At 41.1% G+C, this 25513-nt stretch overlaps 5 protein-coding genes across 10 annotated transcripts; 3 read left to right on the top strand and 2 right to left on the bottom strand.

Annotated features, from left to right (window-relative positions):
- The first annotated feature begins 38 nt into the window (after positions 1-38).
- On the top strand, positions 39-6457 carry LOC121971128 (protein PHOSPHATE STARVATION RESPONSE 1-like). 3 transcript variants are annotated; one of them, XM_042522256.1, is made up of 9 exons: positions 39-269; positions 467-576; positions 1498-1585; positions 4778-4964; positions 5369-5454; positions 5563-5611; positions 5716-5770; positions 5893-5962; positions 6168-6457. In XM_042522256.1, the coding sequence occupies exons 4-9, from the start codon at positions 4784-4786 to the stop codon at positions 6273-6275; spliced, it is 549 nt and encodes a 182-aa protein (XP_042378190.1). In that variant the 5' UTR covers positions 39-269; positions 467-576; positions 1498-1585; positions 4778-4783; the 3' UTR covers positions 6276-6457. The 3 variants fall into 3 exon arrangements, with proteins under 3 accessions (XP_042378190.1, XP_042378191.1, XP_042378192.1); XM_042522257.1 differs by lacking the exons at positions 39-269; positions 467-576; positions 1498-1585 and adding an exon at positions 4039-4150; XM_042522258.1 differs by lacking the exons at positions 39-269; positions 467-576; positions 1498-1585; positions 4778-4964 and adding an exon at positions 4986-5284.
- A 366-nt stretch (positions 6458-6823) lies between these two features.
- LOC121971126 (PRKR-interacting protein 1 homolog) lies at positions 6824-9112 on the bottom strand. 4 transcript variants are annotated; one of them, XM_042522255.1, is made up of 3 exons: positions 8891-9112; positions 8500-8806; positions 6824-7302 (listed from the first exon to the last, which is right to left on the bottom strand). In XM_042522255.1, exons 2-3 carry the CDS (start codon positions 8764-8766, stop codon positions 7015-7017), a joined length of 555 nt encoding a protein of 184 aa, XP_042378189.1. In that variant the 5' UTR covers positions 8767-8806; positions 8891-9112; the 3' UTR covers positions 6824-7014. The 4 variants fall into 4 exon arrangements, with proteins under 4 accessions (XP_042378189.1, XP_042378187.1, XP_042378188.1 ...); XM_042522253.1 differs by having other exon boundaries at positions 8865-9111; XM_042522254.1 differs by having other exon boundaries at positions 8500-8795; positions 8865-9111.
- Positions 9113-11391: 2279 nt separating this feature from the next.
- LOC121971124 (transcription factor MYB44-like) lies at positions 11392-12713 on the top strand. The gene has a single exon (XM_042522250.1). The coding sequence runs from the start codon at positions 11522-11524 to the stop codon at positions 12584-12586; it is 1065 nt and encodes a 354-aa protein (XP_042378184.1). The 5' UTR covers positions 11392-11521; the 3' UTR covers positions 12587-12713.
- A 9533-nt stretch (positions 12714-22246) lies between these two features.
- Positions 22247-23775, top strand: LOC121971122. Its single transcript, XM_042522248.1, has 5 exons — positions 22247-22624; positions 22699-22798; positions 23006-23105; positions 23405-23493; positions 23567-23775. Exons 1-5 carry the CDS (start codon positions 22474-22476, stop codon positions 23754-23756), a joined length of 630 nt encoding a protein of 209 aa, XP_042378182.1. The 5' UTR covers positions 22247-22473; the 3' UTR covers positions 23757-23775.
- A 143-nt stretch (positions 23776-23918) lies between these two features.
- Positions 23919-24729, bottom strand: LOC121971123 (30S ribosomal protein S21, chloroplastic-like). Its single transcript, XM_042522249.1, has 2 exons — positions 24283-24729; positions 23919-24164 (listed from the first exon to the last, which is right to left on the bottom strand). The coding sequence occupies exons 1-2, from the start codon at positions 24675-24677 to the stop codon at positions 24053-24055; spliced, it is 507 nt and encodes a 168-aa protein (XP_042378183.1). The 5' UTR covers positions 24678-24729; the 3' UTR covers positions 23919-24052.
- Between the last annotated feature and the right edge of the window lie 784 nt (positions 24730-25513).

Raw genomic sequence — 25513 nt, 5'->3', positions numbered from 1 at the left:
CACGGCTCGACCGGGTCCGGTCCCGGCGGGGGTACGGCACGACAATCTGACGGGGGCAGCAACACGTGAGACGGGTAACGGCCATGGCATTGGTAACGGCCAAGCAGCAAGTGTACACGCTTTTCTGGGTGGAAGCAGAAAAAACTGGAGGCGCAATGCCAGAACCCCAAACGAGCGGCGAGCGTTACAACTCTTTTTCTCTTTCTCTTCTCGCCCTCTTGTTCTTGCTCTTGCTCGGAAGAAGAACGGTCGGCTACCATCAACCCTAGGTTTCTCTTCGTTCCCTCCCTCCCTCTATTTCTCTTTCTTCGGCGATTCGACTTCCTCTGCTTTTGTTTTTCAATGGTCGATTGATCTTTCGGATTTCCAGGAACCACCGCTCAGAAACTATTTCGAATGCCCTTGCTCGCCGGCATTGCTGTGTGAAGTCCGAGACTTACGCTTTCCTGCTTTTCGTTTGGTTCAGGTGTAAGTCACTTATTTCAGTTTGAGGAGGAGGAGGAGGAGGGAAATATTGGGGAAGTTTCTTTATTTCTCTGGGCTGAAGCATTTTTGGTTGCGGGAAAGGAGAAAGAGGTAACAGTTCGTTTAACAATGATTGATGCACTTGAAATGCACTTGGTGGTCTTTGAAGTTTTGTTAACTTGAATTCAGTTACTGAATCCTTGAGTTGGTTTCAATGGTGTTACAGTATCATTTTTTTTTTCTCTATATTGTAATGGGGGTGCTTCTATTGACAGCTGAATTCTTGGTATTTCTTTTCCATTGACTATCACTTACTCATGCTATGACAGATGAGGTCACTGTTTTTTAGTTTTTTCATATCATCCAAGTTCTGAAACTTCTTAGACATACTAGGTGGGGTGGGTCATTGATGCATCTCCAATATTAACGGTGGCAGCCAAGTGCTCAAGTAAAGGTCTTAGCCATATTGTGGACTGAAATTAACTGGAGTACTTCTAAATTTCCAACTCTATGCGTGATCATGAGCAACTTAATGATTGTTTGCGTAGTTAGTTATCGATATATTAGAAGCAAACTGTTGTAATGCCAGTAAAGTTGGTTTGTTATTGGTTTCCATGGTAACCAGGTTCCTTTATCTTTGGAAACTACTGCTGAAAGGTAGCCATTTTGGATAGTGGTGTTCACACTCATTGTCTCTCTCATGGATGGAAGGAATTATTTTGGAAGAAAATTAATTATTTTATTGAAGACAATTAAACTTCTTAATGTCAGCTATTTTAGTTTATCGAACATGTTTCTTTTGGTAAAAGTGGATGAGATCAAATTGTTTCATATTCGTACAATGCTAGAAGAAGCCAATTATCTTTGTCATCAGCAGTTACATGTATTCCTTGTTTGTTATGTTATTTATATATTGAAATAACTTGTGGTAATTCATATGTTCATCAGGACTTCTATAACATTTTTCTACAGGTCAGTTTAAACATTTTTTTTTAGATTCTATAATTAAACTGAGCTGAGTTTTTTTATCAGTTAACTTCGACGTTACCTCATTCATCCAAGGGTTGTTGCTGGTCTGCATCGGGAATCAATTAACCGGGAAGTGATTAGGAAGAAAAAGGTTGACCAAATATACTAGTACAACTCCATTATTTTTATTTCTTCTTATATTAATTACGTTGTTGTACATAAGTAAAGATTGTTCCTGGTTTTAAAAAAATGTAACAAGCGCAATTGTGTTTGCTTGTTAAATTTTCCATATTACTTCATTAGCATAATTATATTCAGTCCACTGTCAGTGGCAATAGGATCTTTTCGTTGTATTTTGAAGAATCAAGTAATGACCCTAAGGTTGTTATCTTTAGGAGTGTGCATGGATCTGATTGCTTCATATTCTTACCCAAAGCAAACTCGACCCAAATTATATTGGGTCATTCCAAGCGTGGTACCAGACTTAATTACTTGAAGAACTATTCTGTGGCAAATCTGATCAGTAGAGTCAATCCCACAAATCATTTGTGAAATATTTACTTGATAAGATGATTCTATATGGTAAATATCATGCTAAAGATTACTAAAAGAAAATGAAAATAAAAAATGTTCTATATAGAGTAAGTCATGAAGGGGAGTCTTGGCGTAATAGTAAAGTTGTTGCTGTGTGACCTAGATGTCATGAATTCGAATATGGGAAATAGCCAGTTACAAAGCGGGATAAGGCTGCGTATAATGGGCCCTTCTTGGGACCTGTATTGACAAGAGCACCGTATTGCCCTTTATCTTCTACGGAATAACATCTTTCTACACAATGCAACTTCTTTGAAAATCATGAGTATGATATAAAATACCTTTAAAATAAAGTAGGCTTTCTAGCTTGAATATCAAGAACTTGTACTAATCCTACATATTGTTTATTTGGAATTAAAATCAAACTTTTTGGTGGAGTATTTATATTATGTAGAATATCTTGATTCATGCAATTAATAATCATAATAAACTCATCTAGCTAATGAATCCACCTCTTACAATCTACACAATCTGTTGACGGTGATTTGAATTTATTGGTTTAGTTGTGCCATATAATCCTTGAAAAGGTATTTTCATTGAGTTATTTCAACTCCATATCCTCCTCTTGTATCCAACTTATAAAATTAAATCTCTCGTGTAGGAAGTTTCACCTTAATGATTAAAAGGTAAAAACATGATTCATGAAATTTAACAAATCTAGGTCCTAATTATTATTTATCAAGAAAGCTAGCTCATAGTGATCATGTATCAATGTTTTGGACAAATATTTTTCCATCACGACAATTTTAGGGCACATAGAAATGCCACAATGGCATGCTATTTTAGTCTCTTCTTGCTCTTGAGTGAGTTATGAAAATACAAGACATGACGCACCTCCCTATACTTTGATTGGTTACCTTTTCCATCTTGGTATACAAAATTGCCTAGTCGATCTCTCATACCATACCAAAGATTAGGATGATTGGTGTTCACTAGCGTACACTATTATGTCGTCTACTACCATAATATTGACAATATATTTCCACCATTATCAAAAGTTTCATTGGGCAACTCTTGTGTCACTTGTTTCTAGGGACTCGATTGATTGTACCACCTCTCTGATTGGCTCTTATCTTCTACGCGGTCAGTTGTAGGCTTCTGTGACATCCTTTAATGTCATAGAAATAGTATTGATATTAAATTCTGGCACCACAAGTTGTACACCACTCTACCTGCCTAAGTCTTCAATGCTTTTTTTGTCCTTCTTTTCTAAGGAAGCATGTCAATTATTTCTTACATTAACATTGGATCGCCCATCCACTAGCACATCTCTCTTATCCACCTCGCTACCGTAGCTGATCTCAAAACTCTACCAACTTATATTTGTTTTCCTCACTCCAAATCATGACATAATGTGCTAGTTATCTACTACCTTGGTTCTCAATACGTCAATCGTATCGCTCATCATTTCCTATGATGGAACACGTGTGAAGCAATGACATGCTTTTGCCTCTTAAATGACAGGAAGATTCAGGTTTATAAACCGACTCCTTATGTAACCTGGAAATGGAAGTTAACGGTTGTTCTTCCTTTGCTCTTTTGACCGGCATAGGAGACTTGTCATGGGGTGGGTATGGGGTCCTATATGTGCTCTGGTATGAGAGGAGCCACAATTTGTAGATGTTGTCTTCCTATGGTTCATTGCCAAATCAAAAAACTGGAGAGTCCCTTGATACTTCACTCTTCAAAATCTGACATGGCGTGTTCATAGAGACAATAGTTTCTTTCTTCTATATCTTGCCTCTGTAATTTGTACATTTGTAGTAGGGATAAACCCCTCCATTTTACTATACACTTGGCAAATTACTAAGTAAGCATCTTAACCACCATATCTTTGAGAAGATATGGTTATGTTTTGTGGATTACATAGATTTTTATATCAATGTGATGTAAAAGAACTTTGCAGTAGGAATCTTTCATCTTGCTAAATATTCATTTAACTTTTAAGATTTTCCATAGATGAATCTAATGCCCGTCTTATCCATTCCTCTCCATTAAAAGATTATAGCTTTTCAAATTAAATGAACACTAATGTTGACAATGAACTTCTATTTAAAGAGCAAGGTTATGCATTCATGTACTGTGATCTCTAGGAGAATCAAGTATGTCTATTTAGATTATTGTAAGTTGAGAACATTTTTAATATCTTCATTTAAGAACGTCTTCTAATATTCCTTTCATATCCATGATTATAAATGGAAAATTGATACATTCCATGATCTCTTCTCTTAGAATATTTTAAAAAGCATGCTCAAGCTGTTAAACATATTGATTTATATTCTCATCCTCAAATCCAACAGTGTTTCTTTCTTTCTTTCTTTAGACTGCTTGTCTGGATTATCCTGACTTGCAGTAAACATGTTGCTTCCTAGTTTCACTCTCAAATCCGACAATCATAGTATTGTTCTATTCGTCTAGATTATCACTAGCGCTTGTACAGTTGAGTTAGTTAGAATTGAGGTGTATTCATAATTCAAATTTCAGAGTAAGATTAGCATGATTCATCCGATAAGATATTGTATTTTATTATTGTATTACATAACAAACAAGAACACTGTTTTTTTTCCAATAATACTTGGATACTAAAGATTGTGTTGGGCATTAATAACAGAGGTTAAAATACCAATATTGTTTGTAGTTTCTATTCTCTTTATTTTGTAAAATTTACAGCTTAAAGAGTTCCATGCTTTCCTACAATTTCACATTTATGATTAATTTCTCACCTAATTTAATCTCAATGGTTTGCTAGAAGGAGATGTCTTACAATCAATTTCAAAACAATGGATTTATGATGCCCAGCAGAGAGAACTTATGCCCAGTTGCCGCCACACACCCATTAGGCACATCCAAACAAAATCCAAACTTCCGCATTAAGTGGACTCCTAGTCTTCATTGGATATTTGTCGTGGCCGTTGAGCGGCTTGGAGGAGCTACTGGTCCGTGTTCTTTTCTTGAAATTCATAGTAAATTACAAGTTTTACAAGCTTTTCTATCATGCATCGCAAGTATAATCCTAAAAGTCCTTTAGATTGTGAGTCCTATTGAAATGATTTCAAATGGCAATAAACTACTCAGATATCAAACATAGACATTTCTTGAATTCCAATTTTTTTTTTTTGGCGTTCATAAGTTACTAGTAAGCAGTAGTCTAGCATTACATTTACTATATTATACTGGAGTCACTTGATGAGTGCCATTTATAGTTTGCATCTCGTTGATATCCAATAACACTTGGCCTGGCAGCAACCACATTCAGGTTTTTCGATGCAGAAAATTTGTATTTTGTGTGCTATGCACATCTTTGGAATGTTTTTTTAAGAGCAAATTGATAAAATTGCAGAGGCCAAGCCTACAGCCATCGTTCAAGCAATGGAAACAATGGGAGTTTTTGGCCTCACCCTTCAACAGGTGAAGAGCCACCTTCAGGTACTTACGTGTGTTTATGTTACCTAACACAAGAAAATTACTTGGATGATAAACTTCATGGAATTTTGTTAACTAAGTACTGATTTTTCTCTAATATTATACTATCAGAAATACAGGAACCAAAGCAAATATGAGAAGAGGGAACAACACAAACATGGTACAATTACCTTGGACTTTCTATTTTCTACAAGTTTTGAATGACTATCATTAATATCTTAATCTCATATCTGCTATTGAACACTGCCGATGGTGACACTGAAGGAAGTGAAAGTGATGAAACTTTGTCAACCTTTTTGGTGCCATCTCCAGACATCAGGTATGATGAGCCTTGTGTCGGATAAGCTTAAAATGTCCTACAGTTCTTCATGCGCTTACTACTAAGCATATTTAGAGGTGAAAAGAACTTCTAAGCGTGACGGGATGTACTGATATTTACAGGGAACATGAAGTTCACGCCTGCAAAACAAGTCTAACAGAAGTAGGCAGACAAATCCTGGAAGAAATAGAGGTAAAACGTTTCATTGCATGGCTTCGAAACAACAGAGTGGAATTCTATATATATGTATGTGTATACAGCGTATTAGTCTTGCTCTTATAATATTTCTGAAGGTATATTTATCAGTAAAATAGCTAGGGATCTGCTATTCACATCCTAGTCTTAACTGCTTTTAACATCCATAACTGCAATATTTACGTTCTTCCTCTGGAAGCAGGTTGAGGACTTCATGCTGCAGCTTAACGGAACCCCACAAGACACATATATGGAATCTTTAGTCGAGGATCCGTATGATAAGGCGATTAGAGAGTTTCTGAATGCTTAAGTATTCAATTTACTTCCGAGTGATCTGTCTAGTTTACCTTGTCTCCTTATTACTGGGTGTGTATGACTTAAAACTAATCTTATCTTGAGAGTTCTATATATACATAAATGGAAGACTGCTTGAGTATTCCTGTTGCTGATGAGTAGTCGTAATTCAAGTGTGTAGTGAATCCCTTGCAATCAGTTTAAGATTAGCTGCAATGTGAGTGTCTGTCGATCATATGTTATGAAGATCGATAATCTGTTCACGCTATCAATTGCAGAATAAGCTTTCTTGTGCTTTGCCGATCTCACGCGAGATAGATTGGCAAGCTGAACCTTAGATTTAGAAAATGTAGATGAATTATAAATTTAATAAACATACGTAGAGCAAACGAGAACCATAGCAACAAATTGTTCCAAATAGCAAGAAAAAAACACTTGTAAGAGCTAACAATTTGGGATGCCATGCAATTGAGTTATAAGGGAAACAATGATTTTCCATTAAGAAATCACAACTTTGGATCGTTACCCCCTTGATATCTATTGAAACAGTCAGCATCCCTTTGGTTATCTTCTTAAAATAACAAATTTCGCTATTTAGGTGAACCCCAGAAAACCAACAGCTACAGCATCTCTACATTAACATCATGTCGACATTTCATCAACAATAAATAGAGAGAATCTAACATGTCAACTGAATTATTTCAGTTCAACAAACATCTTGGTTATCAGTTTTAAGATACAATGATGCCAGTGTGTTACTTCTTCAATTCTTCATCATCATCATCATTGTCGTCGAAGTCTTTATCATCCGAGGATTCTTTCTTTCTAGTTTCTTCCTCTCCTCCATGGCCAGCTTGACTCTTCTTCTCCCTCTTCCTTTGTTTCTTCTTTTGGCGTTTCAAACGTTTCTTTGACGTCCTTTCCTCAGCAGCTTTCAGCCTTTCTTCCCTCCTCATATTGAACTCTGCTATCTCTTTTCTTTTCTGGTAATCAACATTCATCCTTGCAAGTCGATCTTGCTCTTTCCTCCTCATTTGCCGGTACTGTTAATAAACCATTTTCAGAAATGGACAAACACCAGGAATGATATACCAAACTAAAGTGAGAATATTTAGATAGGCAAAACACAGTTGAATGCCTAAAACACAGTTGAATGTCTCCATATCATCCTGTTCTACTTGCAGACAGACAAAAGAGATCTAAATAGTACTAATTATTTCGTAGTAGCACGCAATAATTGGAACTCACACAGCTTGATGACAATGACAGAATTCTGATAGAGCATTGAGGTAGACAAGTAACATAAGTTGGTAGTCTGTGTTTGAAGATTATAGAGGCATGGTCGCAGTAAATAGCATACAAGCAATTGCTATATGTAAAACTGAAAATAATAAAATGTTTGGCCTAGTTGCTCTGTCAAGTTTGACAAAAGCTTCAAGATTATATCAGCAAGCCAAGTAAAACAAGGTCATAGTTTGTTCGAGTGTTGTGAATATAGACATTGAATTGCAGAGCATCAAATCTTTAGTTAGAATTAGTTGGAACATTTGCTGCAATGTACTAATTTGGATGAAATTTCACCAGAAGTGTCCTCTATAAAACATAATGATTTAACCGATACACATGGTCATATGTACATAGCATACAAAACCGTTAACGATCTCAAATCCAACCAGTGGCTTGCCAAGCATAAATCTAAATTAATAGTGGTTCACTTATCAACTCATGTACAATTCATGAATTGGCCCACTATCTCCATAGAGGACTAAACTAGGGTTTCATAATCTTGCTCATTTAAAACTTGGATATCCGCAGCAAGATTCAAATTCAGCTCATAACTCAGAACCATTCATTCTCAGCAGCAATACTATTTGCACCATCAAACAGGCAACCATTTCCAAACATCAAATCATGGTTAGGATTAGGATTAGGTTTGGTTTGATACATCACTAAACATCCATATGAAAAAAATAACACAAGACTAAATAACCTTGTCAATTTCAACCAATGACTCAAAATCCTCCAGTGCAAGTTAATAATAATTTCCTCATCTAAGCTAATAAACACCCTTGCTCAAAGCAGCAATTCTCAATTTTATGATGTAGAAACAAATTTGAGATTGGAATTCAAATTCTTAGCATTATTTGCTAACACGCAATTCGAATGCTTTCCAACATGAAGTAGTTCCAACCAAACTGAGTAACAAACAAGAAAAGAGGAAGGAGAGAGGAGAGATATACCTGATGGAAATCGCCGGAGCCAGATCCAGCAGAACTCCCCGAGGTGTTGCTAACACGAACAGGAACGTTCTCCATGATCCGTCTAAGCTTGACCTCAAGGTCCTCTTCGTCCTCCCTCAGAACAGGCCCGCTCTTGGCGTACTCCACAATAGCACCATCCCGTCCTGCCGGCGCCGCTTCCGCGACGGCGCCAGTCTTGGAAGAAACAGCAACCAACTGGAGATCGCCTAAATGCCTGCCGCCTCCGTCCCCCGACGCCCCGGACATCGCGATGGATGAGGAAGGCGTATCCTCCCCTGTAGTAAAGCTATAACACCGATCAATTAGCTTCCGGAAAGAATGATAGGAAACAACTCAGCGAGAACCTAGAAGTAACAGCCTAAAATGCAACCGGCGAGCGTCGCCGGGAACAAGGAGATAGATAGGGTCGTCGATCGGACGACACCGGCCAGAATCGGACTAGGGTTTTGTAGAGATAAAGCCGGCGTAGATGCGCGGATCAAACCGGCCCGGTCCAATTCGTTTCGGGCGGAGCGGGCCGGCGAATTTCGCTTGGTCTAGGAATAAGAAGGAAATGCAGTGATGTCCTCGGCGACGGCGAGCAAGATTCGCTGAAGAAAATTGGTCGGCGACGGAAATTCACGGACGAATACAAGATTTAACACACAGAATAGGATTATAATTTATTAAAATAAAATAAAATAAATTTCTTTTTAATTTTAATTTCCAAATCGTATTTAATTTTATTTATATATATTTTTAAAATTCTTGTTAGCTCGTTTTAAATTCCATCTTAAATATTCTTTTATATTATATTTTATTTAAATATACCGAATTAGTAATTCATAATAAATTTATTTCTAATTTATTAAATTTTAAAATATATTTTAATTCTGTTTTAGAAATGAATCTTTGAAATCAATACAGAGTTCTCTGGGCAAGATCGAACCTCGCTGTGAGATCACTAGTGAGGTTCGATTTCATTGTGAGGTCGTCACCGAAGCACCTGTGAGTTGTGACCTCGCAGCGATAGTGAAGACTCACTATTTTGATTTACTTTCCTTTTTTGCTTGTTTACTTTTATACTTCATTTTTTTTCTCTTTAATAAAATATTAAATCAGATAATATCGAACTTGAAGCACTAGTCTGATCTATAAAAATTTTCTATTACTTACTACGGACGATCTAAAAGTTAAATATCCTGTTATTGTCCGTCCATGTCTACTTGCACGACTGCACTCTTTAATTTATTCCCCATATTATTTTATTATCTGAATTCATCTAGAAAATAATTCAAAATGCTATTTATATCATTAATATCATATCAATTGGCCCATAACACTCATGATGGAGATGGAACCCACAAAATTGCGACATCTGTAAGAACCTGTTGACGAAAGACGACGGGGTGTTAGTGATTGGATCATGAAACCAATTATATGGTGCCCAATGGTTGGCGCAAGATGGCAGCAGTTGAAGTTATGGCCATGAAATGGGAATTGGAGGAGATCCCCAGATCCGAGTCGGCCATTAGATACACCTCCCCCTGGACAGATTCAGTACGCGCAGGTACGCAGCGTGACGACGTCACTTAACGCGTGGGAAATCAATCGCACCTATTCAACTCACTTTTCCCACGTGACGCTGGGCCCCACATCGCTGAAAGCTCCAATCGGTGAGAAACGCATCGCAAGCCAGAGGGCCACGTCGCCGATTCTCACTGCTTTGGGGACATGCGGGCCCCCCGCATGGGCTGGCACTACTACTAGTTCCTGCTTGATCCATATCCTCTCCGCACACGTCACCAAACTGCCTGCCGGTGCGTGAACCACAACCGAATCGAACGGCGAAGGAATCCAAACCGTAGCTTCTCGCCGCTTTCCTCACACGTGCTGTCCAGCGCGAAATGACTTTTGCACCCTTCTCCGATTAGCACTGCAAATTAATCTACATTTATTTATTTATTTATTTTAATATAATTTTCGATCCAGGTAATAAAATGAATAAATAAAATTTTAACACTTTTAACGTGGTGGCGAAAGTCTTCCCACGTGTGTCGGGAGACAACAGCGACGCGGGAGCACGTGCCGAGTAACTGCCCTCTCTGTTCTCTCCGCGGACAGCTGTCAACATGTAACCGAAAAGTACGATTCCGAAATCTCGCCTCTTCCTAAATATCTGCTTCCCCACCGGCCACAGCCATTTTAAAACGGACGGAGGAATCGGCGGTTCAATCAGACACCCGGTCCAGCAGAGCGACTGGGTCGGTTAACAGCCTGTCTTGATGGGACGGCTGTGATAATCCTTAGCTGGTTTTGTCGCTTTCTCAATTATATGACACAAGACCTATGAAATATATTTTCCAGGATATATAATTATTTTGCAGCAATATGCTCTCCAGCCTGGTTTGTCTCTTCGAGGAAAAAAATAATTTTTTAGTTTTTAGAAAAAAAATCGGATGTTTAAGTTCGTCGGCCACTGCCCCAACAGCTGTCCCCAGATTGGCACTCGTGTGTTCGGTATCGTACGCGAGTCGAGTACGTGAATGAGTACGGAGGTGACGACGGACGGCAGGGATCGGGTCTCCGTTCTGCAGGTCAGGGGCGGTGAGAATACCGCGGTGCACCGGACTTGGTTTAAAGAAGCAAACGGATCGGGATCCGTACGATAGCTGGGGAGGCCGTTACTGGTATTAATTAATTTATGGTCAAAAAGGCGCGGCAGCGAGGGTGACGGTTGCATGGACAACCGACGCGTGTCCACGTGCCAGCTGTATTCTAGTAGCAGCTTACGTGGGAAAGGCGGGTGCGCTCGACGCCCTGCGATCGGTCACCTCACCGGCTATTGCCCCGTTTGTTTCATCCTCTATATAGATACCATCGATGAACGCACTAAGCCAAGCCAAGCCACGCCGCGTTAGAGTGGATTAGAATAAACAAGGCGAGGCACTCGAAGTCGTACCTTTCAGACGAACGATCGATCGATCGTTAGGTTTTGCTTCGGCCGGCGGTGTTGAGCTCGATGGCGGAGGCGGTGTACAGGAGCAAGGATATGGATCGGATCAAGGGGCCGTGGAGTCCGGAGGAGGACGAGGCGCTGCAGAAGCTTGTGCACCGCCACGGGCCGAGGAACTGGTCATTGATCAGTAAGTCGATACCCGGGCGGTCGGGGAAGTCGTGCCGGCTCAGATGGTGCAACCAGCTGTCGCCGCAGGTGGAGCACCGCCCTTTCACGCCGGAGGAGGACGAGACCATCATCCGCGCCCACGGCCGCTTCGGCAACAAGTGGGCCACCATCGCCCGAATCCTCTCCGGCAGAACCGACAATGCCGTCAAGAACCACTGGAACTCCACCCTCAAGCGACGGTACTCGTCCTCCGCTACCGCGGATGCCGACGACAATATGGTGGAGAGGCCGCTCAAACGGACATGCAGCGACGGGTCGGGCGTCTCGTCCGGTGGAGCAGAGCGTAGCCTGAATGCCGGAAGTCCATCAGGGTCCGATCTGAGTGATTCCAGCCAAAACGTGCCGATAACTTCTCCGATCTCCACTGTTCCCCTGATCTACCGGCCTCTTCCGAGAACAGGCGGCGTATTTCTTCCTTCCGCCGCCGCCGCCAACTGCCAACAGGCCGAGCCGTGCACCACCGCCACGGCTACCTCCCCATCTCCTCCTCTTAAGAGCATGGAAGATCCGGCGACCTCTCTCACTCTTTCCCTCCCCGGTTCAGACATAAAAGACGCTTCCCACCACAGCCGGACCTCGGACGGCGGCAACAACAATAAAAAGCAAAACAGTCTGACTCTTCTTTCCACGGAGATGCCAGCTGAGGCGCGGTCAGCGACTCCGGCTACGAGGTCCATGGACGATGGAAAGATCTGGGAGGCGGAACGGCGACGGCGGGCGTTGTCGTTTCCGTTCGGGCAGGAGTTCCTTGCGGCGATGCAGGAGATGATCCGGCACGAGGTGAGGAGTTACATGTCGGACTTGGAACGGAGCGGCGCTATCGGCGGGCAGTCGCCGTTGCAAGCGGAGAGCGTTTGCAGTGCTCTGTTTAGGCGGATCGGAGCATCAAGGATGCAGTAAAGTCAAAAGAGAAATATAGTGGGGGAAAATAAAAAGAAAAAGAGAAAAAGTTCTCCTTTGTAAATTTTCCTCCTTTATTTCGCAATGTTAGAAGAAATAAACCAGAGAGAATGAATGGGTTGCTAAATAGAAGTTTTCGCAATATGGCTAATTTACCAAGAAATTTATATAACTTTCTCCACGATGTATCCCCCTGGGAAATGCCTAAACAGGATATGTTAATATTATATTTTAAATATAAAACGTGTGTTATTATATTTTTTGAATAATTACGGGACAATGATCCTTATTTACAATATGTGACGTTAAGTTACGTATTTGTCGATATTTTTCTTTTAATACGACGTGGTTATTGTAGACGTGTAACCATGCGATACATTTATCTGCGGTCGATAAAAATTTTTTATGAACCGAATAAATGCATCGTGACTCCCGAGTCAATCTGACTGTCCGTTGAGATAAACTGGTGTGAAGATATTTTTATTTATGTGGGCCCATTTTGAAAGGGCGACGGTTTTATTTATGAATCTCCAATCGGTTCGGTTCACCAGAGGATGAGCGGGTTAAAGAAGCATGAACTGAGATCGCGATCGTTAAACGCGAATGAAGATAGGGCACGCGCTCAGGCTGCTCTCGTCACCTTCTCATTTCTCCTCCGCCTCCCAAATCCCAGGCTTCTTCCCCGAGCAGTTCCTACAGGCCTGCCTCCTCCTCTTCTTCTCTTTGCCGGTGCAATGATTCATTCATGTGATGGATGTTGTTCCTGTCGGATCTATCCTGTAGCTAGATCTTCGTCTAATTCATGGCCTTTCTTGGCGGGTTTTATATATATATTTTTTCGTAGGATCTTAGGGTCAGTGTTTGGTTGTAATTAGAGGAAGATCATTCTTTTCTTTTTCTTTAGAATCGTTCTGTATTCTCTTTTTTGGAAGGAGTTGGATTTTGGTAATTTGGTGATCGTAGACGCTGCTGCAGACTTGTGGCTGCAGGCGAGAGTGGAGTGATGGGGATCCAGGATTATCATTCCAATGGAGATTAATCTTCCGTTATTTTCTGTCGAGTTAGTTATAGCATTTGGAAAAATTGCCCTCTTGGATGCCTAATTGTAAGATGGATCTCTTGTTCTTAAAACAAAATATTTAAACAATATAGCATATGGCGCCAGCGAGGCCGATTTCATCAAACTGACCATTCCCTTTTCCCTTAGACATGACCTTGGTTAATACTAGTTGGTAACCAAGTATGTGCATCCTCTTCACCACAGCTGTCGATCACTGTCTAACGTGGTCATCACCTCAATTTCAATCACCACCAGATAGAAATATTGGCATCCATCACTAGTCGCAATATTGATAGATTCTTAATTTTTAAAGTCTAGTCTTTTCTAATTACCTTATTAGTTTATTTGTTTATAAAATGCAAAAAATTCTGTGCATGAAAAAATTCATCCGTGGTTAACTTGAGAAGAAGTAATTCTAGTACTAAGGCACGAGATTTCCAATGAGATGCAAAGCGAGCTACAAATTTGAAGCGAAGTATGAAACTAAATTTATGAAATTAACTCCTTGCTAGCAACCTTCATCAGAACATCAGAAGTACAAAAGATCTGGCACTTAACTATTCTAGCTCAATCACTGAAATGCTATGCTCAACAAACTATGAGATGATTGTTAACGTACCCTGACAACTACAACAAAATAACTAGTGACAACTATGTCAGAATTCACTTGTTTGGAAACCTGTCAGGTGTTACTTGTCTCATATATTTCTCATCTGAAACCCTTTAAAGTGTGATTACTTGGTCGGAATGTTTCAGGACTGTTGTTTGAATTACTCAAATGGCTTCTGGAAGAGGCATCAGCCAGCTCTTGAGAGTTGAGAAGGCACCTTTTCTTCCAGTCATCAGTAAATACCCCTTTCTTACTCCATTTAAAAAAATTTTCTCCTCGCAGTTAGTTTGGTATCATATGCTTTTGGACATCCAAAGTCAACATTTTTTTTTTTTGCCTCAATTGATATAGACACTTATGGGTGAAAGGATTATGTTCGATTCTTCTAAACATGCGACTATCTGTGTATCTTCACATCCTTTGAGGAGAATCAAATGTTTCAAGACACTTCTCTGACTCCATCTCCTCTTTTTAATTTCTATGCTTGCTATTTTTGTCAATCCAGAATAGCCAGATATTCAAACAGTTAATAAATTCTCTATTTATAATAGGAGTTTTTTTAAAAAAAAAATCTGTGTTCACTGTTTTTGTCAATCTAGGTTAATGTCAAGGGGTAAATTTTCACCTTAGAAAATTTCTTGTGCGGTAATCAAATTCCGCACTTAACTCAGCCTACCAATGAATGCACCACTGAGGTACGAAGAACGCCCAATGCAAAGGCACAACAAAAGCCTCAAGCAAGCAAGTAACACCAACGAGTATGAGAAAATTCTCAACCTTTATTATCCCTATTACAAAGGAATATAAGTGGAACAATACAGAATTGCTTACAAATCTCTCATGATTCGTCTATACAAATCCTTCACGATCTTACTCACAATTCTTCACGATTCGCCTAGACAAAACCCCCTTGGCACTTGCATAGAATCTCGCCCAAGATTTGCCTCAATGCCTCTCCCCTTGGCTCTCCTTGGCACCACTCTTGGCACCCTCTTGCCAATAATCCACCTTGCCTATTTATCATACATAGGTAAGCAGTTACAAGGAAGTTACATGGTAGTTGTCCCAACCACCAATGCCACACGTACAAAACTGACTCAACTTCTACAAAATCGTTTTGTCCACATGTCTAAGTTGCATTGGCTCCATGCCAAGTGGCAGCCTGCACACCTTGTGCTTTGTCTTATCATCATGCTGCATTGACCCATGCCAAGTGTCAGCATGCACCGCTTGTGCTTCACCATGATCTAGCTTCGTTGGCACCATGAACAAGTTCGTCTGTCTTATCTTTGGCACCACGGACAAGTCCATCTGTTTGCTTCATGGCTCTACTTCTTTGGCCCCGAGCCAAAGTCTGTATGCACACCAAGTTCTCGGCCCATGACTCTGTTTCTTTGGCACCACAGACAAGTCCATCTGTCCGATCCGATCCCTTGGCGCCACAGGCAAGTCCATCTGTCTGCACCTTTGTTGCCACAGACAAGTCCATGTGTCCACTCCTTTGGCAACACGGACAAGTCCATCTATCCGCACCACAGACAAGTCCATCTGTCCGCTTCTTTGCTGCTTGGAATGCTCAGCACACATGCCTTGCTCGCATGATCACCAAGTCTGCTCTTGCATGTCTGGTGCTTTGGATAACACCTTGCGTACTGTCACAAGTCTCCACTATTCGGCATGTCTTGCGTATAGGCCATGCTCGGGAGATTGCCAAGTCTGCCTCCTGCATGACTTGGGCTTAAGTAGCGCACCGCTCCAATGCTTGGCATGCCTTGCGCACATGCCATGCTCATTGGATTGCCAAGTCTTTGCCTTCTGCATGACTTGGGCTTAGGCAGCCCCGCACTGCCAATTCACTGGCTGCTTGGCATGTCTACGCACATGTCATGCCCGTTTCTTTGCAAAGTCCGCCTCCTACAAACTTGGGCTTGGACAGTGCCCCGCGCACTGCCAAAATCCTTTGCCGCATCTAAGCATGCCTTGCACGCATGCCCGGCTCGGACATTTGTCAAGTCTTCCTCGTGTAAACTTGGGCTTGGACAGCCCCGCGTTGCCGCTTCGCTTAGCATGTCTTGTGCGCATGTCACGCCTTGAACATTTTCCAAGTCTGCCTCCTGCAAGACTTAGACTTTGGATAACACCTCGCGTTCAGAATCCTTACTGTTGCTCAGCATGCCTTATGCGTATGCCCGGTTCGGATGTGTGCCAAATCTTCCTCCTGTAGACTTGGGCATGGACAGTGCCCTGCGTACTGCCGCTCCGCTGCTTGGCATGGCTTGCACCCATGCCATGTCTGCTGGTTTGCCAAGTCTGCCTCCTGTAAGACTTGGGCTTGGACAGCCCCGTGCTGCCCAAATGCTTCACTGCTTGGCATGACTTGCGCCCATGCCACGCCCGTTGGAATGTCAAGTCTGCCTCCTGCAGACTTGTGCTTGGGCAGTGCCCCAAGCACTGCTGGTTCGCTTCTTGGCATGGTTAGCGATCATGCCACGCCCGTTGGAATGCCAAGTCTTCTTCCTACAAAACTTGGCTTGGACAACCCCCCGTTGCCCAAAGTTAGCGGGCTAACAGTTAACCAGCCCCATTCAGAGACATTAATTAATTTTTTGTTAATTATAGAAGCATTTTTTCCCTCTTTTTTAGGAACTATCCTTAGCAAAATGTTAATTCCTAGAGAACTTAGGTAAGCAATTTTTTCTTAATGGACAGTCTTAAAATATACCAGTTAAAAGATAATGCAGTAAAATATTTCTATAAATGATAAAGATAATTGGCATAGAAAGAAATAGACAATCTATCTAAAAGTTATCCATGTGATACTCTTATTTCAGAATTTACCTAGGAGTGTCTTTTTTTTCTGTTTCTTTTTCAAAAAATATGGAAAACCTTACTTTTGTGTTTTAAGGAGCAGTACACCATGTTATTGGTGTAATCGACCTCCAAGATTTTAATATCCGATAAATATATTTAAGTATGTTTAATAGAGCTTGATCATGGGAAGTCCTAGTCATGGCTAGGCAAGGGTGATAAGTCAACCAAGTGATTAGTCCTAACTACGGTTAGGCATGGAAAGTCCTAGTTGTGGGCTAGGCAAGGGAAATCTCGGTAGATCGTGGAAGCCAGGTGGATTCGATAGGTCTGGAGGACCTGATCCCTGATAGCCAAATACTGAGTCCTAGTTGTAGGTTAGGGAAGGGAAATCTCGGTAGATCGTGGAAGCCAGGTGGATAAGTCTGAAGGACTTGATCTCTGGATAGTCGAATACTGAGTTTTGGTAAGTGAAGCCAGATGGAGAAAATCCTAGGGGGTGGTAACCTTAGGTTTTGGTGAGTGAAGCCAGATGGAGAAAATCCTAGGGGGAGATAACCTTAGGTAACAAGAAGTCTTGAAGAAGTGAACTCCAAGCAAGGTTGATCGAATGGTTTCCGGTCGACCACGAGCGGTTGACTCGACCAGCGAATCTTGATGATTCTAAATTTAGTTTTACCATAGCATTCTGTATTATTATTATTGCTGCTGGCTAATGTAGTATTGTAGGAAAAGTCTTAGTGGATCAGGTGATCAGACACTGAGCAAAGAAAGTCCAAATAAGTCTGGAGGACCAATGTTTGGCAGGTAAGTTGAGCTATGCAACTGGAGGAGCGACAGTGAGATCGTGTTCTGGAAAAGAACAACCTAAGGTCGCTGATCCAACTGAAAAAATCGGGAAGGTTTCCAAGTTGAGATCAAGACAGTCTTAACTGTTATACTCATACATATTACTACTCATGTATTATAACTGTGCTAATTTTGTTTTGCAGGAATATTATTGTTATATTGAACTAACTTTATGTTGCAGAATCATATGACTCCTTGAACTTCAAAGGGTCATAACTTTTGACTCAGAACTCAGAATCAGGCTCTGTCAGCGCCCACGCGTCCAGCACTCAGAAACCTTCATTTGACTAAGGGTTCAGTCGACTGAACAGGAGGTTCGGCCGACCAAAAAAGGCATTTTATTAGTCGACCGAACAGGCAAAATTGGCAAAACAGATCAGGCTCACAAACATGGTATCACAGCATGATCGGTCGACCGAACAATAAAACCATTAATGGAGCTTTATGTACGAATCTCGGCGAGAAGGGAAAGTTCACCATTCGGTCGACCGAATAAGCTTATCGGTAGAATCATTAAAGATCAGTTAATGCTCGAAGATCAGATCTCAACAAATCTCAACAAAGAAGGAAGGGAGCAGGTTCGGTCGACCGAACCTGGGGATTGGTCGATCGAACATCGACGATTCTTATAAAAAAGAGCTCGGGGTCCGAGGTTGGGGATGGATTCTGATTTATTTGAAGTTCATCTCTGCACAAGCTACTCGTGCTACAAGTCTTCTGCACATCTTCAAGCAAGCAACTTCATCCGGCCGATTGAGCTTCATCTTCTACTATTGTCGGTATAATTATTTAAAGCTTGCATTGTATTTGATTTAAAGAAGATATTAGTCTGTTACTATCTTCTATTTGCATTTGTACGATCTGCTTCTTTCTGAGGATTTTGGAAAGAAGGGTTTTAATGGATTGCCCATCGGTGCGGTCAAGGATTGCAGGCCTTGGAGTAGGAGTCGACCTAGGCTTTGAACCAAGTAACCAAACTGAGTATTTTACTTTCCGCTGCATATTTTGATTATCTTTAAAATACGAAAAAAAAAAGTTTTTTAAAAGAGCGCGATATTCACCCCCCCTCTCTATCACACTCATTCAATCCTACAATTAGTATCGGAGCCCTGTAGCTCTGGAAGTACTTAATCGTTTTTTGAGCACCTTTTAAAATTTTTTCTTTTCCCTTATTTTTTTTAATTCTCTTTCCAGCACTACTAATCCCAAGACGAAAGTCTTGGAAATATTTTTCTTTTAATTCTTTGATTACAAGAATGTCGATGTCATATCAAGAAGGATGAAGCATTTACGACCCTCCACCGTACTATCAAGTCTACTTTAATTCCTGGAGCAAATGATGGAATGCTTCATTGGAAATAACAATTTTGACAACTAGATCGCAATGAGACAATCTTCTCAAAGCTCAGAAACAAACACACAAGTAATAGATATATTAATTAGTGTTTTGCCTAACAAAATTTTGTGTCAATTAGAATATTACAAGAACGCATTCGAGTTATGGACAAAATTGATCGAGCTTCACGAGACTTTGTCAAGGCTAGAAGATCAAGGTGAAACTGAGCTCGAATCAGAGTTTGAATCCGGAGAGCTATCCTTAGAGCTAGGCCTAGAAGAACAAGATCAAATCAACTTCATCGCACTAGTGGCTGAGGAGGAGACTGATGGATCTGAACTCGAGTTAGAACAAGTGTCCAAGTCTGAATCCGAGATGACAATGACCAAGGGCAAGAATTCTAACGAGAATTCAGAAGGTAAAATTGTCAATTCTAAATTTAAAGATCACATAACATGCTTTGAGTACAGTGAAAAAGGATACTACAAAAGCCAATGTCCAAAGAACAGATTCACACAATCGGAGGCAAAGGAGGAACCGATGCCTAGAGTCCGGAAAATGAAGGACCACATCGAATGTTTCAAGTGTAAAAAGATGGACACTATAAATCTCAATGCCCGGAAAGAAGATCCAAGGATCCAGGGGGAGCAATTAAGGTAAAACAATTTATTTTACATGAAAAATTGCATGATTCTCGTTTGAATTGTTTTATAAATTTAAAAAAGCATAAAAATCCTACATTAACATTACTTAATGATCCGATGATAAGGACGGGGGAAAGTCAATGGCACGTGGAGGTCAAAGGTCAGGAGATTCAACCCTGAGACATAACCGAGTGGACGAAGTTGGCCGATCGACCGGGAGAAATCTAGCCGACCGGCCGTGAATCCCCTGAACCGAATGAAGACAACCCGACTAGGGGTCGGGTTTCCGATGCTCAAAAAGGTAAAAAGGTTTTAAGGCCGAGCGGGATGACCGTTTGGTCGGGGCACCCGGCAATAGAGGCAGGAGCAATCTCATCCGAGCACACGACCGAGGTAGAAGTGACATGCTCGCCGAGCGGCTGAACCGCTCGGCCCCGGAACAGACAGGAATCGCAAGAGGACAAAGGAAACAGGGAAGGTTTAAACATATCTTTACAAGGGAAGGTTTAAAGGGTAAAACCTACCTATCCTATACTTAACTCAACTGTTGAATGTTATCACATACCCTGTATTCCATTCATGTGGGAAATTGTTGGAAATATGAATTGAATAAAGAGGTAGAGACGAAGATGCTCTATTGTGCATGAGTTTTTAGTCCCACGTTAGAAGTCTCTTGGCTTTGTTGTTGATTTAAATTATGGCACATGCATTGATATTGTAACATATGCATGGGAGAGACTCTTCACTCCTAGGTGCGTAGGAATGGGTGCAAATCCGGGGCTCGGATTTGTACTGAACCAAGTTGACTCGTGTGCGAGCACTACCTATGTGCGTCGAATGTCAAACCAATTGAGCCAAAATTTGCCTAAAAAAATGAACCAACGTTTTGTCACCTGAATATCTTTTTACTACCTGCTTAAGAGTGTAACGGAAATATTAATATAAAATTAATGGCAATTTTGTAATATCTCGATATTAATGACGACATTAAACGCATTAATGGTGACTTTGTAACGTCTTAGCATTAATGATGATTCTGTAACGTTTCGACATTAATGAAGACATTAAATCTAGCATTAAATGACTATAATTTAGTCATTCATTGTAGGCAAGGTGAGAGCTCCTATATAAAGAGGCTAGATATTGAGTAAAGAATAGAGAGTAGCGAAAAATAAGCAAAAGAGAGAGCAAGAGGAAAAGCAGAAAGTGAACCTCTATCCAGCCATGTTTTCCTATAAAAATTCTCTTTGCCATGTATTTATTCAGCTGAACTACTCGTGATAGCACTCGGGTGCATTCTCACTTTGTCATGAACAACCAATGTTTGGTTGTGTTTGTGGTTTTGTCATTGTATCTTGGGAAACAGACGATCCGAGAGAATCTCGAAGCATAGCCAGAGGTCGAGAGAATCTGTTTCAAGGAAATTACGTTGAGTGCAGGCCTCAGTATCTTACTCAGCGAATTTCCTTCACGACTCGATGGCCAACTCTTGATTTTGCTACGCACCGCATCAACTCCGCAACTCGGACCACCGGAAGCTTGGCAGAACCAGCCCCGCTGGCAGCGTAAGTTTATCCGCTCAGGTCATCTTAACAAATAAGTTATAATTGATTTTGTGTAATTTCAATTCAGTAATTTTTTTTACTAATATCTTCAGCAACAGATTGTTCAATACTTCCATCCCGTGCGAGAACTTGTAGGGTTAACCAGTAATAAGGCCGACCGGGTGTACACAGAGAGACTCATACAGAGTAGGGAGTTTGCCCTTTACCTCAATCGGACCTATGATCGATTGATTGTGAGGTGGGTCGAGCATCTCTTAAAACTCGGTTGGCTATTGAATGACCAGACATGCTAGTTTCCCAGTTCAAGAGTAAAGCACGAAACTTCTTATGTTCGACAAGCTTGTAATCCGATCCGATTGACACTAAGAACCTTAGAGCTGAGCAAATAACAAAGCCAGATGGAAATACCATCTTTCCTTAACTTTGATCGTTATATCATCTTAACTTTAACTTCTACGTCGTCCTCATCATCAGGGTCTGTCGGTTATATCCCGTATCAATTTGCATCACGAAGATGGATGAGTTAAGGATTGTCGAAATGGATCGATCGGATTAGTCAGAATTTGAATCTAGTCGGTATATTTTTATGATGTGCCAAGTTATTAAACATGACCGATCAATTGTAAAGTTCACTCATTGGGTGTGTTACAACTACTTGTCTTTTTGTTTTTTGTTTTTTGTTTTTAAAAAGAAATATTTAAAAAAAAATCTTTAAAATAAATATTTTTGATAAAAATTAAAATGGCATTCCCTTATGAAACAATTATTCTTGTTATATGAAACAAGGCCAGAGAATGGCAATGGGCCAATGGCTTTCCGTCTCTTTCCTCTTCCTCCGTCAAGAATCTCGGAAAGGACAACAAAAAGCGAAAGAGAATGCCAAGAGGAAGAGGAAGAGGAAGGCAAGCATTGCGTGTGCATCGATCTTAAGCACCCATCTCCTCTTCTTCTTCTGCTTCTTCTCGTCTTCTCTCTCTCTCACTCGACAGTGTGAATCGAGAGCGAATGCGGAGCGATGGCGAGGCGCGCCGAGCGGGAGAAGCTTCCGGCGTCGGAATCGCACCACTCGACGCCGATTCACTGCCGGCGCAGCAGCTTCTCCTACCGACGCCTCCCCGAGCAGCGCCTCCGCCTCTCCGTCCTCAAATTGGACGGATCCTCTTTCGGTACGTACCTTTCTCGACTTCCAATTTTTTAGGGTTTTTGGCGCCACCGGGTTTCATGGCCGTGATGTTTCCAGATCTGGAAATTGCGAAGGCGGCGACCGTGATGGAGCTGAAAATGAAGATCGAGATCATCTTCGATAAGATCGCCGTGGAAGGGGGTTACAGCATTTCCTGGTACGATTAATTGCTCATTTTCGACGATATGAATACAATTTCCAATCTTCCTGTCATTACTCCACCGAGATTGGAACTGCCTTCTTATTCATTTTATTTGACAATTCCAGTAAACTTTCTCTCTTTTCTTCGAGATATCAAGCGTTCTGCCGAGATTTGAAACTTCATACTCATCACCTTGAGAGATGATTTGAATGGTTTTGCCAGGTCTCATGTGTGGAATCGATTCTGCTTATGCTACAATGTGTATAAATTAATCAACGATGGAGAACAACTGATCGGATTTGGAATCAAGGATGGTGATCAGGTTTGTCTGTCCTACTCTTTTACTCTCGATTCGAGATTCTTCTTCAACGGGACTGCATTGGCCTCTGATTTTCGAGTTAACCGGTTGAATCGATCAGCCCAATTTCTTCAACATTGCTAACATTTATGCATTTAGACACTAGAGAAGTTGTATCTACCTAAGTAAACATTCTTCTATCAGAGTTCTATGTTTCAACAGTTGCTCATTATTCAAAAATGGTTGATCCAAGCCCTACTATATCTATCATCGACTCTATGGATTAAGGTAGCTTAACCCAATGAATCACTCTTGCCATGCAGCTTCATTTTGCAAAACATGCTTCATCTAAGCAAAATCAACCCGAAAGGAAATCGGGAAGTCGAGTAACAGATATCGCAGAGCATAGGATGTAAGATTTTTTACTCAGTTTTCGTATTTCACCTCGAGTCACCTTGTAAAAATGCTTTATTTCCTTTTGGTAGGTCATCAGCATGGCAACACGCCGAGGAGAATGATGACCATTTTCACGAAGAAGAACAGCAAGGTAGTATTGTAGTACAGAAGCAATTCAACTTGGTGTATCGCATTCGAGAGTGGTATGGAGGGTGGGGGAGCCCTCGTAATGCAATTGTGAGACATCGCAAAAAGATTTCTTGGGCAATATGTTATTAGTATAATGACGTTTCTTCGATACAGAAGAGATTGGAATTCAAAGTGATATTTGCACTTATTTCCTGGTATTTGCTGTTCTAGCTATCGAGGAAATTCTTACGAGACTGTCATGGAAATGTACTGCTAGCCAGGATTGCCCGTGTGGTAATTTCAGATAATAACTTGACAGGTAAAAACACTCAATGATCAATTCAAAACATTCTTCAGAATACAAAGAGAGCATTGAATCATTTAGATCATGAACATTGTACCGGGAAATAAGTTGAGATGAATATTACTGGCGGATCAAGTAACTTTCAGTAAGGAATAACACCATCAGGCAAATCCCAGTTGTCGTCGTCTCTCACCTTCTGAGGCGCAGAATCATCTTCCGCTGAGAATGGTGATGAAAATCTTGGCCCAAATCGTCTGAAAACCAAATGGAATAGCTATTTACACACAAACATATATATACAGAGCGAGAGAGAGAGAGAGAGAGAGAGAGAGAGAGAGAGAGAGAGAGAGGATTAGGGATGAAGCAAATCACCTCCTGCGGTTCCTTCTTCCGGCCTCCCGAACCTTCCTCTTCTTCTCCTCCTGCTTGTTCTCGAAGAACCTCCTCCGCTTGTACTCCTGGATGACACCCGACTTGGACACCTCCCTCCGGAACCGCCTGACCAGGGCTTCCTCCGACTCCGCCTCGTCCACCACGATCTGTGCGTGGTAGCCCGAGTTGAAGACGATTACCTCCGACTGACGGAGGCCGGGGTCGACGACGGCCGGCTCGGCACGGTCGAACAGTTCGGTGGCGGCCGCGAGGGGGCGGAAAGAGGGGGCGGAGAGTGGAAAGGAGCGGCGAGAGGGAGGTGGAAATCGAATAGAAGGAACGGGAAGGGTTTTGGAGAGGGGGAAGCGGAGGAGATTGACGCCGGTCGCGGCCATTTTGGGGGAGAAGAGAAGAGGATGAAGGAGAAGCTTATCCGTTTAAAAAGGAGCGGAGCATGTAGCTGCAGAAGCTTTTTGTCCACAAGTTTGCTATATACTTAATTCATTAACTTAATTTTTTAAATATAATTTTCAACAATTTATATATAGGATTTATTAAATTAGTATTTAAATTGAATTAGAAGATAATAATTTCAATAGTTAAAACTCTATAAAATCTTAAATAATTTTGACCAAACTCAATGAGGACACAATCTTTCAATGTTGAAAATCCATATTATTATGGAAGGAGATACTTTCGATCGTTAAATTATAATAATTAAGGATGTAAATGAATTGAACGGTTCATAAGTTATTCAGAATTCGATTCATTAAAAAATTCATTCGAGTTCGTTCGTTTAGCTTATCGAGCCGAGCTCGAGCTTGGCAGTTTTTTCGAACCGAGCTTGAAAGGATATTCGGCTCGTGAACTCACGAATATGCTTGTTTATAGGCTCGCAAACTCAGGCTCGAACTCGGCTCGTTTAAAGGGCTCGAGAACATGTTCATTTATAGGCTCGTGAACTCAGGCTCGAGCTCGGCTCGTTTAAAGGGCTCAAGAATATGTTTGTTTATAAACTTATAAATTTGGGCTCGAGCTCGGCTCGATTAAAGGGCTCGCGAACATGTTCAATGGTGTATTGAGTTTGGAAGTTTAATACAGTAGTTTGTGATATTCAATGATGTGTTGAGTTTATATTATTATAGTTGTTAGGTTTGTTAAATATTTATTCAAATGAGTTTTCGAGTTCGCTTAACAAGTATACAAAATGAGCCTTACAACAAGCCTTAAT

The sequence above is a fragment of the Zingiber officinale genome, chromosome 4A (assembly GCF_018446385.1).
Source record: "Zingiber officinale cultivar Zhangliang chromosome 4A, Zo_v1.1, whole genome shotgun sequence".
NCBI classification, from domain to species: Eukaryota; Viridiplantae; Streptophyta; class Magnoliopsida; order Zingiberales; family Zingiberaceae; genus Zingiber; species Zingiber officinale.
This window is presented reverse-complemented; position numbering and strand designations above follow the sequence as displayed.